The following is a 21,847-nucleotide window of genomic DNA, read 5'->3' as shown; positions in this document are numbered from 1 at the left end:
ATTATCTCGGCTAGGAAGTAGTTTTTACTGATACACATAATGTACATATATTATTCTGTAATGACTTTTTTTCAGTAATGGACGATTTATGATCTGTAATGTAAATGTTTGCTGAGCACGTTTCATGTATTCCCCAAGGGTTTAGCAATCCTTGGGGCTAAGTTGTAGTTTGTATTAAGTTACAAAACCGCCGCCAAAGTCCACGTGTTTCATTCATTCATCTAGGGTTTATATATCATCTCGGGTAGGGAAGTACTCCCTCCGTTCCATAGTAATGGAGGCGTTTCTTTTTGGCACGGAGATTAAGAAAAATTGTGTTAGGTAAGTTAAGTAAATGGAGAATAAAGTGAAAAACGAAAAAGGTAGAGAGATGAAGATAGATAAAAGTAAGAGAGAGGAAAGTAGGTGTGGAAAAATATGTTGACTTTACTATAAAGGGAAATGACTCTATTATTATGGAACGTACCAAAATTGCAAAATGACTCTATTACTATGGAACGGAGGGAGTAATTTTTAGTGATACCCATAATGTACATATATTACTCTATAATGGTTTTTTTAGTTTCTGTAATGGACCATTTATGATATATAATGTAAATGTTGGATGAGATGTTTTTTGGTGATTTATACAGTGGTGATTGTACCCATGTACACAAGCAGTCAATTAATGCATAATACTTGGTAAATAATGTATAATACTTGATAAATAGTGTACAAAAGCAATGAAATCATGCACAAGAAATATGACTTTCACCCATTCACCTATGTACACAGCGGTCAAATAATGCATAATGTGTGATACATAATGTATACTACTAGTTTAATAATGTACAGATTCGTCTTCATCCATCTGCTTTCTCAGTATTTATCTGCGATTTTTTTCACTTCATTGTTCCTGAATCTCAGCTGCTTCGCTGCTGTCCAACATACAACATCAGAACATTATTTAATTGGGAAGCTATCAATATTGTGTCACATTTTCATTAAATAATGCATCATTCACCCATTGACACAAGGAGTCAATTAATGCATAATACTTGGTAAATAATGTATAATACTTGATAAATAGTGTACAGAAGCAATGGAATAATGCACAAAGAAATATGACTTTCACCCATTCAACTATGTACACAGCAGTCAAATAATGCATAATATTCGACACATAATGTATACTACTAGTTTAATAATGTACAGATTCAATCAAATAATGCACTAAGGAATATTATACAAGCAGATTCGGGAGTTCTGGTTTTCACCCATTCACTCATGTACACAACAATCACATAATGCCTTATACTTGATAAATAATGTACAACACTTGATACCTAGTGTACAGAAGCAATCAAATAATGCACAAAGGAATATGACTTTCACCATTCACCTATGTACACAAGCAGTCCCATAATGCCTAATAAATGGTAAATAATGTAAACTACTAGCTAAATAATATATAGATTCAATCAAATAATGCACATAGGTATATTGCATTCAACATTTCACCCACATCACTCAGCAAGCATTCAAATAATGCCAAATACTTGACAAATAATGTAAACTACTACATAAATAATGAAAGAAACATGATATATAATGCATAGAAATAGTAACATAATGTTCAGATTCAATCAAGTAATGAACATACAAATTCTGTATTCATCTTTCACCAATGCACTATCAGCAGTCACATGATGCTATAAAACAGAATATATAATGCATAGATATAGCTACGTAATATACAGATTCAACCAAGTAATGAACATACAAATACTGCATTCACTCTTTGACCAATGTACAACTGCAGTCACATGATGCATAAAATAAATTATATAATGCATATATACAGCTACGTAATGTACAGATCCAATCAATTAATGAACATACAAATACTACATTCACCCATTGAATATACAGTTGCAATCACCCGGTAATTCGACATGCTACTCAAATAGAATGCTCACCTTCAAATTGCGATTGTTGTGAAGTCGAAGGACGTCCTGTTTTCGTCATTATTAATCTGGGAAACGAACAGAAAAATCAGACCCCTACTAGATTTCATCCATAAAATGGGTCAACAAACATTTGTAACCCACAAAATAATTACAAAACCAATTAGCGAGCCAACCCTAACCACAAAGAAGTAAGATTTTTAAAAGATCCTTTTTTTGGGAGAAACAGACGTGGATGAATGTTGGACAGGGAAACAGATGACGAACGACGTTCGGTGGAGATTGTCCGTGGCGGCTAGGGTTTTGAAAGTGGCTGGAAGTAGAGGAGACGAATTGCGTTGATGTATTGAGGGGAGAGAGATTTGGCGTGAGAAATGAGCAGAGAAGATGGAAGGTCGTGGCTAAATCACGCTTGAATTTCGGACCTGCCGTTTTTGGGCGGTTTTAACAATGTACATTTACCAATTTGCCCACATAATGCACGAAATGGCCCTAATAATGCACAGACGGAATCATAAGTAGGCTTCTAATCCAGATCGTCCAACCATCAAATCTAACGGTTCCAATTAAAAAGGAACTTAAATCTAAGGGGGGAAAAGGAGATTAACACTACCCTATATATATATATATATATATATATATATATATATATATATATATATATAGGGTCCCCTTATATGCATAACACCTCCTTAGTGTAGAACTAGAGACTAAATTTTGATCATTAGATTTAGATTTTGATGGCTAAGATTAAAGCTACTACATCTTAATTCTGTCATTCATCCAGTCAATAAATTAGTTCATCCAAGGGACAGTATAGTCATTTTGTATATGAGTCAAACCTTGTGAAAGTTATTATGCGTAATTCATGAGAGTATGAATTAGGGTAAAACAAAAAAAACCCCACTTTCTTCTCCCACAATGCGGCGATGTACTCTAATCATCTTCAAGAATCGATTCTTCCGACTTCCTTCTCAACCCTAGCTATCTGTCGATTCTCACCATGGTGGGCACAAGGCGGGCCAAGTTGAACGGTATTTATTGTGTTCTACGACTTTAACAATCTACGAATTTAACGATATTAATCTTTTAAATTTTAGTTGTAGATAAGCGGGATGTTGTTTTCTTGAACTGCATCTGTGCTGGTGAGTTCAGTGCATATGTTAATTTAGACCATCGAAATTTTTTTAGAAAGCACGTTTTTTCCAATTAGTCCACTGCATATGTTAATTTAGTTCAGCTTCTATGCATTTTCATTCACGTTTTTCTTCAACTTGGTTCCCCATTATTCAATTGGAAAAACTATACCGGGACGTCCTCCTAAAACTAGAACGAGGTCTGCCCCGAAGCGGATCGAACCAGACCTTTTGGCTGAGCTAACCACAATCCTGGACAAATTGAAATGTATTTTGATTGCTGAATAAATTGAAGTGATTTCGGGACAAGATGAATAAATTATTTCGTTGGCTGAAGTTATTATGTATATTGGATTTTTCATTGTAGATTCAGTTGAACCTAAATCATCATAGTATGAACTATGTGTATTATGTAATGAAGTAAGGTTTTATGATGTCATGAAGTGGGTGTTGGTTCAAATTTTTACAGCTACATTTATAAAATTTATATTTTTGTGTGTTTAGCAATTTTTTTTTGAAACTTTGAGTGTGTAAATTTGCTTCATCATAAATTTCTAATGTGATTACATTGATGTACAAGCTGTAGTGATTTCAGGACAAGATGAATGAATTATTACGTTGGATGAAGTTATGTATATTGGTTTTGACAAAGTAGATTCAATTTAACATAAAATCTTTTCTTATTGCAATGAACTTATTAATTGCTATGATGAACAAAGTTATATATAGATGATGCAATTTGGTATGCTTTATCTAGACATTTTGTATTTGTCGTCGGTACTGTTTTTATCTGGGTGTATAATTTTTTTCCATCTTAAGTTTGAAATGTATTTTAATTGCTGAATAAATTGAAGTGATTTCGGGGCAAGATGAATAAATTATTTCATTGGCTGAAGTTATTATGTATATTGGATTTTTCATCAAGAACACAGATTTACATCATTGGAGCACGAGTTTGTTTCATATATTATAGTAATTTTTAAAGGACTAAAAATTGTATAAAAATAAAAAAGGACATATTTTATCATTGAAGTACAACTGCAACAATAAACACATTCATAGCAATTTAAATTTATTTTTATGATAACTATATTATGGAGTGACACCTTTTAGCTCATTATTTAAAATATTAGGTTCACCAAGAACATGCAGAAACTTCATCACATATTGGAAAAAATTCATAATATAATGTCGATACAGTACACATCAAACAAATACGAAAAAATGAAGTACAACAATTTTTATAAAATTCCTCGTTCAATGTCAATCCAGAGAATGAAATTTTAATATAACAGACATACTGGATTGCATAAATACTTCATTGTGTATCTAAAATCGTTCATCACAATTACAATTAAGTTCAACTACGTAAAAAAATAAATCAATTCAACGAGGAAATCACATCGAGACGTAATGGCATAACTGATCTTGAATTACCTTTTTTTTATGCTTCTCCTTTATCTTGTCGCAATTCATAACAATCATTTTGGAAATCTCAAATTTCCGGACCACACGAATTTTTTTAGGGTTTAAGCTCTACCACTTCGTTCACATCATACACACAGAAATTTATAAAACAAACAAAATCATTGAATTAATTTAATACATTAATGAATTTACTAACCGGGATCGTCTGATTCTTCGGAGGAAAAATCAAATATTGGCAGAAGCATGTCCATTTGTAAGACTCTGATTAATCTAGGCAGAAGCATGTCCATTCGATGCTTCATATGGAAAATCAGTTGTCTAAGAAGGAGTGCTCGATGCGTCGATTGACGTACTTTGGGAGATCAAGGTATAAAGTTATGAAGATTAAAACACGATATTGGATCTGGTGTTGGAATGGAATTGGAGATTTAATTGAGAATAAGAGATTGCACTTTCATTGTATAAAAATATTTACCATATTTACGTGGCTTTCATTATGGAAGATCAAATAACTACCAAAGTAGGAATTACAAAATAATCCCCCAGCAATGATTTTTGAATTATTTAATAGAAATATGTAATATTTGATATTATTTGCTTGAATTAATTATGACCACAAGATTATAAACAAGGGTGGGCAAGGTTTAGTCTCTAGTTCGGTCATATATATATATGTATATATATAAAAGAGAATTGATGCGTCGTTTTCTAGCTTTCTTTTATAGCCCATATTAATTAACCTTTAAATCCGTTTATTCAATAGCCGTTTTAGTGGCATACATTATCAATTTTATATACATAATGTTTAGTAGATTTTTGGATTATATTTTATTTGAATAAATATTTATAGTCTTGGTGTAGAAATTGATATGCTTTTATGACTTTCTTTCTAACAAAATCTATGGCGAAATCGCTTTTGAAATTTATTTTACCATTTTAACCGTTATTGTTTTATTTAAATTTGGAGAAGTTAAAAGATTTTTAATCTTATCATAATTGGGGCAATTGAAAGGTTTAAGAATAAGATCCTAATTCTTTTTCTTGGACTATAAATATAAGGCATGTGGTAGTTTTAAATCTACTCACTCACCGTGTTATTTTTATTGCTTTTGTTACTGAATTTCAAATAAAATTTATTCTTTAGTTTCATCTTTCAATAAATCTTTATTCTACGGTTTTATAAGCGTGATTGAATAGATTTGATTAACTCACATTATTTATGTAATTGCAAAGTAGTACACTACATGAATTGTGGTGTAGGAGGCAATTATTTACACATAAAATTAAAACCATTTGTGTAAGTATGAGATTTGTAGTTTATTTCGATAATTTATATTAAGTTGTCAATATTTCCTTCGTTTCAATTATAATATAAAAATTAAAATAATACTATGTCTTATGACTCATGAGATAATGAAATTTGACGTTAAATCGTTGGTTGATCGAGAATAAGGAGGAAATCTGATTGAGGCGTAAACTGTGGCGGAAGTAGATTGCAAAAGAAAGGAATAGATGAGTGAAAGAAGAAAATGTGACATTGTGTTTATTTGTGATTAAGGTTTCTTTTTATTTATTTAGTTTGTAGTAACTACTTATAGGCCTGGGCGTAAATATTTAAAGTGTTGGGCTTGACCTTGGATTAGACTGAATTATATGAATGTGTCAGAAAATTTTTATCCAATATTTTTTTCTTTTCATTCTTTAAATTCTTCTATTTAAACTTTTTGTTGGATTTCTCTTTTATTTATTTATTACTCCCTTTGTCCCATGCTACTATTTGCTATTTATTCCATTTTTTTAGGCAAGAATTTTATTATCTTTCTTTTTTTATTCTTTCTTTCTCTTTCTTACTCTATTATTTTTATTTAATATTTAAACATTCATTTTATAAATCATGTGCTACAAAGAAATGTATGAAGTAGTTTAGATATGATAAAGTACTCTTTATCCCTGTTTATGTTAATTAAACAAATGGGTTCGGAAATATACTACTTTCGTGGACCCCAATTAAATGGTGCTATAAGAGTTATTAATGGTACAAAGTTAGTGATAGCATATTACACGACTGCAATAATAATTTTTTTGCCCATTAAAATATGAGGCCAAGGGATAAACGCATAAATTATAACCGATGGGGTCTATTTTATATAAAAAAAATTATTTAAACTACAATCATGTAGGAGTACAATTTAGCTCGTTAATAGGAGCTATTAAATAAAAAATTTACATAAAATCGATATAAATTACTCACAAAATTTACAAAAGGAAAAACTAAAAAAACATGTGTATTAGAGGCTTAAGAGCATTTTTTTAATTTTATGAATTTAATTATGTAATTTTTAATTTTTAGGATTTAAATTATGAAATTTTTTATTTTTAGGATTTTAATTATGTAATTTTTAATTTTTTTAGCAATTAGTAATGGTATTTTAGGTATTTTTAATGTATTTTAATATTGTGGAAATGTTTTTATTTAAATTGAATAATAGAATGGTGGAACCCTTGAGCATGTCCTTGCAGAAGAGCATGGATGTGGGTCTTGTGCTCTTGCCAAAGAGCAGGGAGTAAGAAATGAATAAAAGTTGGTCCGGGCCCACATCAATTCTCTTTGGTAAGAGCACGGATGTGAGGTGTCCGTGGCCTTCCGACGACGTCCGTCGTGACGTCAGCCATTGCGGTGCCACGACGGACGTTCCGATTTTTTGTTTTGTTTTTATTTTTTTAACTATGTATTTTTTTAAAAAAAAATTTATGTATGTTTTTTACTATTTAAATAAAATCGATGCATTTTCCCGTGTTCGTGTCGAAATTTTAATTCCGTAAATTGCATATTTGTGAATTTTTATTATTGTGGATGTCCACTGGGATGTCCGCTATTGTGCAGTGGGATGTCCTTATGACGTGACAGTGCAGTAGAATGTCCTTATGACATGGCACGAGGTGTTTTTTGGTGTCCGCCTGGACATCCGTCCCCATTGCGGATGCTCTAAGCCCCTCCACCTTCCTATGTATGTCCGCCGAGAAGAACCAAGGATAGAGAAATTGAGATTGTGGACTATTGTAATTACCTCAAATGTTACTATGATGGTAAAATATACTCCATCTATCTATAAAAAAGCCTACGAAAGATTGAACTAAAAAGAATGACAAAAGGTTGATAAGGTAACACAGGAGGAAAAGTGCATAACTGTCCATGAAAAATAGGCCTATAAATGAACGACATTAATTTTAATGATAAATTGATAAAGTAAGATAAAATGAGAAAAAAATAGATAAAGTATGAGAGAAGAGAAAAAAAGTGCATAAAACATAAGAGAAAATTTTTTCATTTTTGGAATGAGACTATTTTTCATGGACATCTAAAAATAGAAAAATGAGACTATCTTCGTAAACTGAAAGAGTATTTTAAATTTCTTATGCATATTATATTAAAATTTAAAATAAATAATACTACTGCACCACTCTATTGTTTTCATGCTATATATAGACGTATATTATCATATTTATACACAAAACAAAATACATTTCTCTTATTTAATTTCTTACACCGTATTTAGATTTGTGTAAAGTAAAGGCCAAAACTGGTTCTGAACATATGTCCATTTTACGATTTTGGTCCTACACATTATTTTTTGAATTTTTGGATCCCAAACAACTCGGATCACAATCGGTCGAAAGTTAACTATTCCGTCAAATTTTAACAGTCAACGTTTTTAATCCCGAGTTTGACCAAATTAAGCCCATATAACACAACAAAATTTAGCGACGAAACAAATCCGTCGGGAGAAACTGAGCAGAATCTTGAACAGAGCAATCGTGAACATATCCGACGACTGCTTCTCCTCCAATTTCGACACCAGGTCCGCGCTATCGCTGACGAACACGGTGCGGCCGTTGTGGTTGAGGGAATTCCACAATAGGGTTTCGTGGCTGAGCCCAAAGACGAGGAGGTTGCAGGGGCCGGTGCAGCGGCGGAGCACGGTGACAACGGTGTCCAGCTCGTCGCCAGACATGCAGCCGGTGGAGGAGGCGTTGAGGGCGGCGTAGTGGAGGAGCTCGTCGAAGACGGAGTTGGGGAGGCTGGATTTGGAATTCTCGGCTGCGGCGGAGGTCCTGGACGCGGCGTCCCTGGTGGTGAAGAAGGTGAAGGTGAAGGTGAAGAAGAAGAAGAGGACGAAGACGAAGAGTCACGCGCGGTGGGAAGGCCCCGTGGTGGAGAACGATGAACTTGGCGCCGGTTTTCATGTGGATGAAGGCAAGGTGTTTGATGAAATGCGCCGCAGCCGGAATCTTCCAATCTCCCAATTAGTGACGGATTTGTTCTGTCGCTAAATTTTGTTGTGTTACTTAACCTCTTAATTTGGTCAAAATCAGGATTAAAAACGTTGACCGTTAAAATTTGACGGAATAGTTAACTTTGGACCGATTGTGATCCGAGTTGAAATGTTTGGGGATCTAAAAATTCAAAAGAAAATGTCTAACCAAAATCGTAAAATGAGTATATGTTCAGGACCAGTTTTGGCCTTTAATCATTTGTGTATGTTCAATTCTGTATTTTGTATTGTTCTTGTAATTTTTGTTCTAAGTCATTGTATTTTGATTTTTTATAAGTTAGTTATTTTATAAACGTTGCTACTGAGAAGTAGGTTTTGCATTGTTTGTCTCATTAACAGCGCTTCACCAAAACTTTCACTTATTGTTTTTCAAAGTCGTGCAGATTTAGTTCACACTTAACTATCGTGTTGGAAATGAGTGTTTGTGGGAATAAACTGAAAGGTCGTTAATTCATTTCTCAAATAAAGCAGAAGCAGCTGATCGCCTGTGATTTAGGGAGTCATCCAATTTGGACTCTTTATCTTTTTCATAACTACTCCAACTTACCTTAATTTACTCACAAAATTGAAAAAGGGGATAAAACAGCCATGATAAGTTGGTCATGATTTCAACTGAACCATCATTAACTTTTCTAGGTGCTTAAATTCTTGACTAATTTCATCTAAATTATGGCTGTCACATTATAATTGAAAATGTCAAATTGCTGACTCATATATACACTGCACTATTGCGAGTTGCATTGAACTGAGAAATACGCAGATAAATAATAATTACTTCTACCACTACTTAAGACCACAACGGATGAAGGGATATTCCAGTTTTCGTTTATGTTTTTCTTTTTTTGGGTTGTATTTTAGCCTCAAAATTTTATACTACTATTTATTAAGCACTATAAACTAGAAAATAGAGAATACACTGTAGCTTTATCTAATTCAAGACCTCTATAATTATGAAGAAAATTCAATCTTAAATTTTGATTTGAAAATTTTCCACCAGAGGTTTAATTTTGAGGTATTTGATACTATACGCCAAAAGCTGTTTATTCTCTGTAATAGTTCAGACATGTAAAAATGATCATCGGACATGGTAATGTCTTATGACACACTTTGATTTGATATATTGAAAATTACACTCTGGTATTGTCGAATTATATTACTCATCAACCCTGTATTAACTCATTTAATTGATTACATATGTCTAGCAACGCAACAATAGATGCCATTGATTATCCAAACACACAAATTAGTACTACATGCAAATAAGTTTTGCACCTACAACAAGTGCAAAACATGAACTGAAAAAAAGGAAAGATAACAACATCAACAGAGTTTGAAGCTGGCAAATTTCCTCCCACAATTTCCAAGGAAAAAAATTCATCAGCTTCACAACTTGTAGAAGACCACCTTATTCTAAACACGACCCGAACATGGAACAACGCAGCGAGTGCTCAGCAGCAAACCGCTCCCTTCATTTCGCCTCCTGCAACTAAATGCGGGCGAGAGAAATTTTTGCTGCCGAGCACTCCAGCAAACACCATACCAAAAAAAAACACTAAAACACGATAACGACACGACACAACACACAAGGGGGCGAGGTCTAGGCCGTGTCGTCATCAGAGCAGGCGAAGCCGTCGAGTGAAGGGTGGGGCGCGTGGCCCTTGCCGAATGACCTGATGTGGTCTTTGAGTGACCTCTTGTGCTTGAAGTCGGAGCCGCAGGTGCAATACCAGAGCTTGCCGCAGTTCTTCTCGTGCGTACGCCAGTCGCCCTTCACAGCGAACGACTTGCCGCACGACTTCCGGCACGCGAAGGGCTTCGCGCCGTGCTTCCGCTTGTAGTGCGTCTGCAGCGTGCGGAAGTCTTTGAGCGGCTTCGCGCGCGGGTGGTTCACGTTGTTCTTGCATCCCGCCGCGCAGCAGTAGCAAGGCAGCCGCAGCATTGCCGCCGGCTGCGTGCCCCGCAGGGACTCCGGCCCCTTTCGGAACTCCGAACCGTGGCCCCACATGTGCATCTGTGCATTGGCAAAGTTAAACACTATGAGATGTGAGATTTCATGTAGATGTTGGAACTTGTTTACAAAGATTCAAAGAGTTTGTGTATTTGTTTTTGCTATTTGTTAAAGCATTCGATTGCACCTAGTGTTTTGTTTATCACAACAATATAATCCCCATAAATGAGTTTAGCTAAAATGATGTGTACACTAATATCAATGTACATAGACATCACTTTATAACTTAATTGCCTCGATTGAATGCATATGGTCCAGGTGGACAAAATAATGATTCGAATACCCAAATGGAGTAGTAACAAACTACATTATACCAATAATTCTTGTAATCTAGTAAAGAAATTATTACCCAAGTACTTCAAATGCAACCTATATATATACTACTCTTAAGAATGCAAACTAACAAAGTATAAATTCAGGTAAAGGATCAAATGCGTAGTAGAGTATACATCTTTGGAAATGAAAATGAAATACTACTTATAGTTTTGATGTTTCACAAGAATCTATGATACTTGTAACATCATGTTCTATGTGATTTTCTGCGTACACGAGTATAAATTAACTTGATTAGTCGTAGCTTAAAGAAACTTTGCATACTTACATTTGAACCCAACAAAATACTACTTATTAAAGATTCGATATAATTATTTTACCTAGCTATCATGAATCAAGATTCCTTTAGCAACATAGTATTATATTGTTAGTGAACTTGAGATTTAATGGGCTAATTACCTGCATGTTATTATATCTATTGAAGGTCTTGCTGCAGATGTTGCAAGAAAACTGCATGGGCCCAACAAGAATCTGTGCTGGAGTTGGGATCCAAAATCTCCTCTCACAATTCAAGCTTCCATTAGATGACTTGTTCATCTTCTTCTTCACCGAATATTCTTCGTCGTCTTCGCTGAAACCATAGCGCTTTCTTTTGTCTCCTTCAATTCCTCCTACTTCAGGCAACCCTATGTGAAGAGCCACCGTTACATTCTCATTCAATCTCCCTCTCTTTTCTCGGTCCAAGCCCTCATCTTCCTCTTCCTTCACCTCCTTCTCCGTCAATCTGCTAAGAAGAGGCAAACATTGGATCGTCTCGTACATGTAGTTTTCTCTCTCTTGATCGTGCTTGTGAGCTGTTTGCTGCTGCTGTTGGTAGAAGAGAGGGAATTGGAAGAAACTCATGGCGTTTTTGGAGTGATTTTGTGTTGAAGAAGATGGAGGGGGAAATGACTTGAGCCATTCAATGGAATTTCGAGTATCTAAGCACAACTTTATATTCTTCAACATTTTGTGCTCATCATAGTAGAAGAGAATTTTATTTCAATTCTTTTCCGAAGATGGGATTATTGTAGTTGGACTTTGTGTGGGAAAGCTTGAACCGAGTATTGAATTTTCTGAATCTTGCTTTCTATCGTCTTTTTGATAACCTGTTTTTTTCATTTTCTTTTTCTTCCTTTCGTGTGTTTTACATTCCTTGACTCTTTATCTCCACACACAAGTTTGAATTCTTCATTTTATGTAGGAGTATTAATTAATTTTATTCAACATATTTATATAATCCATAATTTAATATGATGTGCATCGCTAATACACATGTATGATCTAATTTAAACAATAGCAAAATTAGTAGTACTACATTATTTTAAGTCACTTGCATAAAAGTTCTTATCATGTACTAGCTCACATAAATAATTTTTCTCTCTTAATCACCCAGGGTTTGGAGTTGCAATTAATTAAAAAGAAATAATTAAGAAGATTGAAAAAAGTGCTGAAGATATGAACAAAGAATATTCTTTTTTTTTATAATTTACTTTTTTGGTAACAAAATTAAAAATTGTGATTGTACACGTTTATACAAATAATTAAAGAATTAGAACTGCAGTTTCAACTCCCATGCCCAAGAATTTACCGAGAGAGAGAGAGAGTAGTGGTGGGGTTAATTAGGAATAGGAACGTATGCCAACTTTAAACTTTTTACTTTTTCTTCACTATTTTATTAACTCCCGTTTTTCACGTCCGTTAACCATATTCACGGACTAAATACTAAATATTGTAATCAATAATCGAATAGCAAAATTTACAAATTCATTTCTCAAATAATCGATGGAACATTAAAATCAGTTAAATCGAGCTTCATAGAAGATGCGGATATTATTGACTAATATATGTACCTAAATTTTGGATATATGTATTATGTATATTTAAGAAAATAATTTACGAAAAAGACGAGTTGTTGGATTTGTTTGTTGGGGTAGCTATTGTGGAATTTTACCCACTATTGCAACACAAACTGCATTTGACATTTGGGTTCCTCTATAGTCAGTCAATCGCATTTAGAGGATAAATAAGCTACAATCATACATAAAGAAAATGGTTCGAGATAATTGAGACCAAATTGTTGAATTTTGAGAGATTAAATGTTGGAATCTAAGCCTGGTCAACATAGTTTGACCAAGTCGTATGAGTGAAAAATGTTTTTATTTGGTAAAATTAAATAATATAGAATCAATGAGCGTGTAAAGCCTACACGTGTGGTTGTTGGGCTAGGGTGCTTACATTTGGTTCGATCCTAAATTAATATTTTCGGAATGTGAAAATGGACCATTAAAAGGACCAATTCCGTGTTTTTGATTTCAGTCGTGCACATAGAGACGTTCAAGGGATGTCGAACAATGACGTGAGACATCATGTCCAAATACATCACGCTTTGTACAAGTTCAGCCCGCGTTTGAAAGATGGTTAGGGCACCCGCAACGCGTGCCGCCGGCGTTCCGCGTGCCGTTCCGCCGGAACGGTTTCGCCGCGGAACGCGTTGCGGCGCACCGTTCCGCTCCCATTCCGTTCCCATTCCGTTCCGCGTGCCGACGGCACGGAACGCGACACGGCTTGTGCCGCAACGCGCTCGGGCGACGTGGCGCTCCCCGCTTCGTGCGTGCTTCCCACTCGCCGGCCCTCGAGTGGAACACGTCAGCGATGACGCAATAATTAATTTTTTTTAAATATATTTTTATAAAATTTTTTTTTAAACGGTCATATTACCGTTTTTTTAACTTTTTTTTTAATTTTTTTAATTTTTATTTTTATTTTCTTATTCTATAAATACATCTAATTTTTTACATTTCACACACAACTACACATCTACTCTTCCTAAACCAACATCAATTCCTCTCCAATTTTCTATTTCAATCTTCTTCACAAAATGTCCGGCGACGGGAATTACGGTGGTGGCGGCTCCGGTGGGTGGGATCTCAACGCGTTCGGCGATTGGGAGACCATGTACAACACACTAGGTGGTTCCGGGTCGTCGACGCCGGGCACCCAGGGGTCGGCGACGCCGGGTGGGTACCAACCACCCACTTTCGATGTGGATGCCTACGCTCGACCACCCGGCTCGCGGCTTTCTCAGGGTTTGTCCCAGATTCGGGAGGATATCCCCGTTGAACCCACCCAGGGAGGAAGCCGAGGCGGTGGAAGCTCTAGGGCTGCGTCTGAGGCACCCGAGGAGGAGGAGGAGGAGGAGGAGGAACTGGAGGATCTGGGCCAGCATCCGTACAACAACGAAGAAACTAAGGCGGTGTACACCAGACTAAGCCGAAAGGGGCCCGGAAGCGCAAATATACAATGCTCCGTGCTCACTTTGGCCGAGTCGATGCACAGGTCAAAAAATTTTGCTGCATCTACTCGGCCGAAGCGGCGAACTACCAAAGCGGAGCTTCGGGCGCCGACATTCTGAGGGCGGCTTTGCGCGTCTTCTACCAGGACACCGGTCTACAATTCAAATATGTTGATATTTGGCAGCTCGTCAAGGACGAGGAAAGGTGGGCCGGCGGTGTCCGCTCGAGCTCGGGCTCAACCTCAAAGCGCACGAAGCACACGGCGAGCGGCCACTACTCGTCTGGTGACACCGGTGAGGCCAGCGAGGGTACACCGCAGGTGTTTGGTGGTACGGGGGATCCAACGCCCGACGAATACGGGGGATCCAGCCGTGGGCGCCGTCGGCCGCAAGGGACGAAGGCGGCGAAGACGGCTAGAGCGAGGAAGGGCCGAGGCGAATCAAGCCAGTCGGCCTCAGGATCGGGCTCGCGGGGAGGCTCGGACACACTTATGGTGGCGTACATGACCGCCACAATGGCGGACACTTCCCGCTTCTCGTACGCCCAATTCACGGCCTGGTGGAACGGAATTGTGTATATGGCAGCACAACTTGGCCTTCCGACTCCCCCTCAACCTCGACCGCCTCCGGAGGATGATTCGCCGGCGGAGTAGTTTTTTTATTTTCCCACGTTTAATTGTGTGTTTTTTATTTTGTGTTTTTTATGTTTTTAGGATTTTAATTGTGTGCTTTTTTTATTTTTTTTAAGTTTAAGTTGAATTTTTTTTAATGTTGTGTGTTTTTTAATAAAGTGTGTTTGTTTTTTATTAAAGTGTGTTTATTTAAATTGAATTGGGTTGGAAATAAAAAAAATGAAATTGAATGAATAGTAATTTAAGGAACGGTTAAGGAACGGTTAAGGAACGAAGGGTTGCAGGTTCCGTTCCTTAGTTAAGGAATGGAGTAAAAAAGTACAGTGGGGCCCTCAAATAGTGGTTTAAGGAACGGTATAGGAACGGTATAGGAACAGCGTTGTGGATGGCCTTATAGCGCTCTACCATCTCTCACCAATCGTGAAGGCAGACTTAACTCACTCTATTAGATTGAACTAAAACTCTAATCTATTGGACTGAAGACAAGCATTTTGTCAAAGTTAACTAAACTGCGATTCATAATCTTAAATTTTTTGTGACGCAATGCAAAAGAATAAGGTCCTATAACTATCAATGGTGGCTTGTACCTCTGGGACCCCGCGTCAAAATTATCAATAAATGTCCGCAATTTCTGACAACATAAATCATCATAATACATGTGACTATCTATAAAGTGAACAAAAATTGAGAGCTAACCAAAGACATAAATAGACAGTTGAAAATCTTGCGAGCTTTTTAAGGAATCTCCTTTTCGCTTCGGAATTCTAACACAGATTATTATTATTATTATTATTATTATTATTATTATTATTATTATTATTATTATTATTATTATTATTATTATTGGTTTCAGTATATATATTCCCGCTCTTCCACATAATAAGAATTGCAATGATCTGTATAAAAATAATCATAGCTACCTAGATTACGATATAGTGTAGAACTACTAATTAAGGTTTAATCTTCCACTAATCACCTATGTGAGGCCGTAACCAATATGATTGCCAAAGGCTAATTAATCGATGCAATTATAGTGAAGTCTATTACGGCTCTAATAAAACTAACCGACAAGATATGAAGATATGAATAACCGGATTTTCAGGATATTAAGAACAGTCACTCTTTTTCTTTTTCTTTTTCCTCTGAGCTTTTCAACCTTTTCTTGTTGGGTATTATTTGAAGTGTGCATGATTCTCTGCTTTGGCCTCCTTTCCCATTGTTTCCACGCCAATATATATAACTTTTTTTGGCCTTCTCTTTCTTCCTTTTTCAACGTTTCATACTTGAATTTTGGAGATACATGTATGTATCGTTAGCAATGGGAGCACAAATTAATTAACTTGATAATGTCGTATGATATGTAACAAGATGTTAACATGAGATGCAGTGGCAATGGCAGAAAAATAGTAGAGTACGTCATAAATTTTTTCATCTTTGTAGCATTTTTCTATGCCCCTCCCCTCCCTTCGAAGTTCGAACTATATTCTTGCTTCGTAGATAGTTTATACAGTAGCAATTTTTTACGTTAATAGTCATAATCAAATATAAAGTATATATAGATATGTATTTACGATTTATATAGAGAGTCATAGACCTAATAAGCAAAATAATAAAGCAATATGGAACCCTAATGATAGTTCAAAAACTAGCTTTTTGGAACTAATTATGACTCAAAACTACACTCCCACTAAATATATTTGTGGTTAACTTTTAATTGAAGTTGTCCCTAACTATTTCTATTTAATCTCCATAATTGTTGTTTGTGTACGTAATAAAGCATAAATAGAATTAAGTAGTAGTAATGAACTTTGCAATCATTATAGTAATAGGCTAATTAATATAAATCATTTTTTAGTTTAAGAACAGTGATAGCATATTGACAACAATAATTGATTATGCTTATTCAATTTTGATTTAATTAATAGTACGTAATTTTTGTTATCACCATATATTCGGCGCATGCTACAAATCGACACATTTTACATTTAATCATTACCATATATATCTGCTTAGATCCGTCGCATGATATTTAATCTGCAAGTATCTTTAATTTTCATTTTGCAAAATAAATATAAATAGATTGAATTAATTAACCACAACTGAATCTTCTGTTTGCATATATATGCCCCCTTAGCTCAGTTGGACTCACATAAAACCAAGTGTCTTAATTGAGAAAACCACAAATCATTTCCATGCTAGAATTGTAGCTAGCTTTGAAATTATATGATAAAATTTATAGTCTAGAAAGAGCTTAGCTCAACTGGCCTGAACCGTAAATATTCCAGAACCAAAAGATTATCCGACCGAAATCATTTGGAATTGATTTGACTCGACTAATAATATCCCTAAAACTTAAAAGTGCTCCCCTAAAATTTGATAAAATTAATGAAAATTTCTTATTAGAGAAGAAAAGGGAATAGACCTAATTTATACATTATCAATTTATCATCATCACTATCAAATAGTAATAATTATCATGAAAATCCTGGACCGTGAACCGCCGGTTCCGGTGCATGCCTAACCCCACACCTATATTGTCCTTAATTTTTTAACACACACACAATAGAAGACATTGATTTTGGCATTCCCTTGAGATTTTATACCAGGGATACTAGTTATTTAAGTCACGGAATTTAGTCAAATTCTAGTCTGTCCCATAAACTTTGAAATTAAAATATTAAATTATGAAGTTTCAATTTTTCTCAATTGTTTCATCCTTGCACAGATCGACATCTTTTTGTGATGTTAAAAATGACAATATTTCAATAAAATAAGAAGAGAAATGTGAAAATAAGGAATATAAAAGAAAAAAAAATATTTATTTTAATGAAACGCGTTGTGTTGAATATCATTAAAAGACGACATTTTGTGCATAAATGGTACAATTGAGAAAAACTGAAACTTCGTGATTTAATATTCCAATTTCAAGGTTCGTAGGACAGACTAGAATTTGACCAAACTTCATGATCGAAATGACTATTAACCCTTTATACTATATCTTATTGTATTATTTTTTTCTCATTTCATGTAAATGACATTAATTTTATTAAAATTTTTATGAGAATAAAATGAATTACATAATTAAATCTTAAAATCACATAATTAAAAACCTAAAATTTGTACTCGAAAAGAAAACTAAAATTATTAAAAATCAAAATAAAATTTATTAATATTTTGGTAGCCAGGTATATACTATTGATAAGAAAAATAAAACTATTCAAAATAAGATGATTGATGCGAAATTGTACCGAAATTCTCTGGGTAGGTATGTGTATAGCTATCATGGAGATTTACCAGAATAAGGGATTAATAACTTTTTAGATCAAAGTTTTATTTTTTTATTTACCTGGTCGCAGTTTTTATGTTGACAAATAGGTAGCAATGTATGGGTTGTGATTTGGTTTCCAAATATAAACATGGTGTATTCTAATCTAATTGATGTGGAAATTAAATATAATTCCAAGCAGATTTTTGTTTGCAACATGACTATACCCTGCCTAAATTTCGAACACAAGTTTATTAGTATAATAGTAGTATATTTTTTTAACGCCTACTTTAATTAGTTTATAAAGTGATATCTAACGCTCAAGTAATCCTAGTCAATACGAATATTCGATTCCCAATTCTGAACTCTAATTATTTAAAAATGAAAAATAAAAATCTAGTAGAACTAGTAGAAAGACGTTTATATATGTGGACAGTCTTAATCAGGTAACAATTACTAGAGTCTAAGTGAAATATATTGTAATCATAAGCGCTTTCAGAAGCCGTCGTCTTGCCGTAATTTTGGATACTAGAAGTAGCATTTTTTAAAGTCGTAGTGTTAGAATTACGTTAGTCGTTTTCCCTTCAATTTAAATAATTCTGATTAAGTCATTGTTACGCAAGTTATGACGTATTTATTCGGCTTAAACTTACACCGGGGAATCAATAATTAAATGCTGGGATGAATTTAATCTGGATTTATGGTAAAAAAAAATGCAATATTAAATTTCAATAATCAATCACAATAGTATTTGTATTAAATTAGTTACTAAATTATAGTTTGTTTTAAATGAATATTAAAATTTATAATCTATACTAGTATTATTTTGGATGTAATTTATTGTTTTACTAATATTTTTATCATAAATCTCCTTCTATTTTCTATTCCCAACCAACCAATTTTCGGGTTCTCTTTTTACATTTTGTTCCGCTTCATATGTTTGGGCCTTGGGGCAGGATGAATAACCCATTTTTTTTGTTTCCCACAATGATTTATTTTTGGGATCTTATAAAAGATTACCAATCTAATTTCTCATTCCATATAATCTCAAAATCAAACAATTGATAAAAAGAAAGTGAAAACAAAATAAGGGTTGAAGAGTGGCGCAGAATCTTTGACAAGGTTTTACCATTTCTTTTGGCATAGAATGAAACAAAAAAGAAAAGCTTTAATCATTTTTCTCACTGGTCAAATAATGAAATAAATTTAAACAAATTAAAAACAGTAAAGTGACAATTTAATTGTCATTTATAAATAATTCAAAATAAATTAAACTCGTAAATTATACTTGTTAAGTATAAAATTTTAATATTCATTTTATACTCCTATAAATTAATAATTAATAACCAATTAGATAAAATAATCATTTATAAAATTAATAGTGACTTCATATACTAACCGTTTTAGCGTTAGGCTCACACTGATGGATCCGTATGCATTGAAATTCGTGTGTATTCAAATGTTAAGCTCAAAACTAGATATTCAATTCGATATTTTCGATTTAATATTTTATGTTTTATCACACTATGGGGCGTTCGGATGCAGGGTACGTATATTCTTATGAAATTATAATTATTTTTAATTAATATAAAATTTGAAAATGATAAATCCGAATAAAACTCAACGAAAGCGTAGTTGTAAAACACTAAAGCGTAGTTGTAAAACACTAATTGATTACTAATTAACTATTCATTAATTAATAATTGCGCTCAGCTGCATCAGGGCATCATAGTTTTTTTTTTCCGAATGACGAGATTGATTAAAGAAAAACCAATTAATGTAAGTATTATGTTAGGATGGAATAAACAATTGATACTAATCTGGAATCATTGACCCACCAGACAGATCTGGGTTCTCTAAATATATTGGGCAATTAGATATTGGTTGGGCCTGACAATGATAGTCACTGGACTTAAAATCAGATCAAATTTAAATATTTGGTACTCTCTTCTTTTTTTTATTGGTCCCAAGATAATTGAATCATTTTTTAATAAAACTTTATTTCATTTGTTACTTTACTCTCTCTAACTTTATTTTCTCTCTTATTTTTACTCTTTCCATTTTAAATAATAACAAATCAATTTATTAATTCTCGTGCCCAAAAAAAATACCATAACTACCTTGGAACGGAGGGAGTATAAGATAACGAAATATCCTAAGAAAACAAATGTAAATGAACTAATAACACGATGAGAATTCTATGGCATAAATCACCAACGCATGAGAAATAATTGAATAAGTATGGGTTGATAAATGTTGTGTTTGATTTGCAAGATTATGTCTTATTAGTTATGTGATAATTAGTTATAGTCAACTCTTTCCTACTAAATAATCTCATAACTTAATCTTAAATTATATCTTGCTATCATTTTAATTTTATACAGTAAATCAAACCCCACCTAAAATGTTCAATATATTAAGGACATTGATCTAATTATTCGTTATTCAATTTTTATGTTAACATGCAACCAATATATTTATGATGACAAATTTTGTTACTAATTTCTTATCGAGCTCAATGTTAGTTGATAAATGTAAATCACCAACATACGAGAAATTTCCACAACAATAGTTACGCCTAAGAACATCCGCAATGGCGCCCGTCGGGGCAGAATTCCCACCGGCGTGCGGGAATTCCGTCGCTGACGTCCGCCATTATGCATGCCCGCAACGGATACGGAATTCCCCCGAGGACGTCGCATGTCCGCAGCGTTAAGCGAAATTCCGCTTTATTTCTTTTTTTTTGTAATGTATATATATACTGCTCGTTGAACTTCATTTCATTCGCACCACTTGTTTTAACAAGTTTCTCTCTCTCTAAATTTCTTTTATATAATAGTAATGGCTCGTAGTGGTAGTGGTAGTGGTAGTGGCCATCCTGAAGACATAATGGCTCCGATTTGGGCACGTGTGCGGGAGGCCGCGGCGAGGGAGGAACAAGCGGCCTCGGCGCCGGCGGTGCCTCGACCCATCCATCGTCACACTATAGTACCCCGCGACCACCTCGCTGCCCACTGTCGGTTGTACAAGGACTACTTTGCGCCGGAGCCACGGTTTGGGGAGACCCTATTCCGGCGACGGTTTAGGATGCAGGGGCCGCTGTTTATGAGTATCGTTGGCGCTTTGGAGCGTCGATACTGGTATTTCAGGGTGCGGGAGGATGCAGCTAGTAAACCCGGCCACGCGCCGATTCAGAAGTGCACTGCCGCAATCAGGCAGTTGGTGTACGGAGGTGCGGCGGACATGTTCGACGAGTTCCTCCACATCGGCGAGTCGACAACCCGCGATTGCCTGAAGTATTTTTGTCAGGGCGTTAGGGAGATATTCGGGGATAGGTATCTTCGGAAGCCTACCCCCGAAGATTGTCAGGCTCTGCTGGATATGCACGGGTCTCAGCACGGCTTCCCGGGGATGCTGGGCAGCATAGATTGTATGCACTGGGAATGGAAGAACTGCCCCGCTGCCTAGAAAGGGATGTACACTACCGGTTT

The 21,847-nt window shown here is 34.9% G+C and overlaps 1 protein-coding gene across 1 annotated transcript; it reads right to left on the bottom strand.

Annotated features, from left to right (window-relative positions):
• Positions 1-10,043: 10,043 nt before the first annotated feature.
• Positions 10,044-12,229, bottom strand: LOC121795548 (zinc finger protein WIP3-like). Its single transcript, XM_042194091.1, has 2 exons — positions 11,585-12,229; positions 10,044-10,855 (listed from the first exon to the last, which is right to left on the bottom strand). Exons 1-2 carry the CDS (start codon positions 12,131-12,133, stop codon positions 10,442-10,444), a joined length of 963 nt encoding a protein of 320 aa, XP_042050025.1. The 5' UTR covers positions 12,134-12,229; the 3' UTR covers positions 10,044-10,441.
• Between the last annotated feature and the right edge of the window lie 9,618 nt (positions 12,230-21,847).

Source organism: Salvia splendens, chromosome 1 (genome assembly GCF_004379255.2).
Source record: "Salvia splendens isolate huo1 chromosome 1, SspV2, whole genome shotgun sequence".
NCBI classification, from domain to species: domain Eukaryota; kingdom Viridiplantae; phylum Streptophyta; class Magnoliopsida; order Lamiales; family Lamiaceae; genus Salvia; species Salvia splendens.
This window is presented reverse-complemented; position numbering and strand designations above follow the sequence as displayed.

Bases quoted from the DNA above. Each gene is read 5' to 3' on its own strand.
- LOC121795548 (XM_042194091.1), bottom strand. From the start codon at position 12,133: ATGTTGAAGAATATAAAGTTGTGCTTAGATACTCGAAATTCCATTGAA. The intron at 10,856-11,584 runs GTAATTAGCCCA...GCCAATGCACAG, and splicing joins ATAGATATAATAACATGCAG to ATGCACATGTGGGGCCACGG.